At 45.1% G+C, this 2,573-nt stretch overlaps 1 protein-coding gene across 1 annotated transcript; it reads right to left on the reverse strand.

Annotated features, from left to right (window-relative positions):
- Positions 1 to 396: 396 nt before the first annotated feature.
- Positions 397 to 2,568, reverse strand: ZNF281 (zinc finger protein 281; the record flags this gene model as incomplete). Its single annotated transcript, XM_008945478.1, has 1 exon — positions 397 to 2,568. A coding segment is annotated over one exon (2,172 nt), but the record flags the coding sequence as incomplete, so codon positions are not given.
- Between the last annotated feature and the right edge of the window lie 5 nt (positions 2,569 to 2,573).

The raw sequence follows: 2,573 nt of genomic DNA on the forward strand, positions 1-2,573 counted from the left end.
ACACTAGTGGTGCATAGAATTCCCATGCTCCGTTACACTTTCCTGAGAGTAAAGCAATTAGAATAAACCTTAGTACTAGGAACAAAGTTAATTTTTTTGCATTTTAAACTTTTGGGCTATTCCCTGACAATCTATATAATGTAAATTTGATTGCTAAATATTGTCACTTTGAAAAAAAAACACTATTTTAATCTATTGATTTTTGATTAAAAACCATATTAAACAGATCTAAAAAAAAAAAATCACACTAACAAAATAAACTAAATATGAAAAGTTGCATTGAAAGGGCATGTTACATTATTCTCAATAGGACCGTGTAGAAACATTCCGATGGCAGTGTTGTCAAAGTAAAACAAAATTACATTAAGACCCCCACAGCCAGTCACAGTCGGGACCTTACCTGTAACTCTGGCTGGTTGGGGTTTTTACTCGTGTACTACATGGCTCACTTACATCAGACATCATATTTGTATACCCTGAGAAATCTGACACTGAAGTCCTTACTCTGTGGTCCACTTCTCCATTAGAGTTAGTGATAAAAGTCATTGGCACCCTGCTGCCCGACTTAAACTGAGAACCAAACGCTTGTGCAAAGTTCTCGATCTGGTAGGTTGCTCTAGGCTCTATATCCTTCTGAGGATCTATCTGGCTAGTTAAGTCCTGAGATGGGATTTGAAAGCTTGTTGATGATTCTAAGTTTTTCTGTTCCTTCTGGCCGCTCAGTTTCTGAGATGTCGACTGGTAGTTAGACGAAGTCTCTAAGTTTTTCTGGGGATCAATGAGATCATCCAGCTCTTGAGAAGGAGTCAACTGTTGATGCGTAGCCTCCAAAGCAGACAAATAAAAGCCTGGCTGAGACCCAAGCAACATCCCGAATGGAGGTTTTGGCAACGCAGTTGGCAACACTGAGGTAACGGATTGGCTGAAGCCACACTCGAGCGGTGATGTAGTGTATATCTGCTTGTCTTGAAACAGAGTGTGGTTATGGAGCGTTGAAGACAAGCTAACGAACTGGAAACTGGGTCCAAAAGCAAAACTGGTGCTGTTGGTTGTTCTTTCAAAGGCTTGTTGGAGGTATTTGGAGTATTCTTGCAACATGCTTGCCTTGTCATTTGAAACTGTCTGAGAGTTAGGGCTCAAGTTTTCTTCCTGAACCATCTCTGAATGTTCTCCTGAGGTGTGCAAGTCCACACGTTGTTCAGTTATACTGAAAGGATCTTCCTTCTGGCCTTCCGATTTGTGAGAGTACTGGTCCAAAAGGCTCTGTAAGACCTCATCAGGAATACCAGACTTGTCATGGCAAGACTTTATTTCGCTGTTTAAAGATGCTGAATCAATAAGAGATAATGAAGCTTCACTATCCATAACACTAACACCTGCAGACTGGATGACGGACTGCTGGGAAGTCATGTGTCCGACATTAATTGAAAAGGCACTGTTACTGCTTGCAGTTTGTAAGTATCTTCTTTTCTTTGAAAACTGCATGGCATCATCGTAATTGCTACTTATCTGACCTGGTTTACCACCTGCACTTTGGAGAAGGCCAATAGTTTCTACACCGGTATTGGCTACTAGGCCTAGAGAGCCACTCTGTTTCCCAGACAGTGTCTTTTGCCCCAAAATATCTGGCAGTGGTGATACAAAATTAAGGTAATTTTTGTCTGCCTGTTTTCTGCTTCCTTTTTTCAAGATCAGTTTTGGCACCTTTTTCTGAAGTTCTTCTACGCCTGTGCCAACTAGACCACCACTGGAAGACACAATAGGAATATCAACTGCATAATTTGGCATGGCCACATTACTCGTAACTTGAGACTCAGTTATTTTGCCGCTACACTTACTTCCTTTGCTTTCAGTGGATGTACTTTTCGATTTACTCTTTCTCCTTGAGGAACTTGTATTTCCCTGAGACAACGCAGCCAGGCTACCCATGCTACTTGATGACCCGGGCTCCATTCCAGCCCCTGCTTTACCTATGGCTTCACCACAAGTTCTCCTGTGCTTCAACAGTCTATCGGTCCTTGAAAAATACTGCTGACAAGTGTCACATTTGTATGGCTTTTCTCCGCTATGCGTCCTCTTGTGTCTTTCCATGTGGTACTTCTGGATGAACTTCATGCTGCACTGGTCACACCCGAAGGGCTTCTCCCTACTATGGATCTTCTCGTGTCTCTGCAGCAAGTACTTCTGAATGAAGCCCATGCTGCACTGGCTGCACTGGAAAGGCCTCTCCCCCGTGTGAATGAGCACGTGCCTGCGCAAGTGGTAGGAGCTCCTGAAGGCAGCGCTGCAGTGTTCGCAGACGTGAGGTTTCTGACTGGGGGACGCGACGGCACCTTCTGCGTCTCCCACCAGGGGGGGTTTGGATGAAGCGCTCGGCTTCCGCTTGGCTTTGATTCCCTGAGTTTCTGGCTTTGGCCTCTTTGCCTTCTTGACCTGGGCATCGTGCTTTGGCTCACCCGAGCTCCCAGGGGCGCCCTCGCCTCTGCCACTCAGTAAGAGGTCTCGGTGGGGATGCTGGTGCAGGTGGTGAAGAAGGGTGAGGTCCTGGATCACGCTCTGGCCGGTGCCTTCCC

Source organism: Merops nubicus, unplaced genomic scaffold, assembly GCF_000691845.1.
Source record: "Merops nubicus isolate BGI_N331 unplaced genomic scaffold, ASM69184v1 scaffold2308, whole genome shotgun sequence".
Classification (NCBI taxonomy): Eukaryota; Metazoa; Chordata; class Aves; order Coraciiformes; family Meropidae; genus Merops; species Merops nubicus.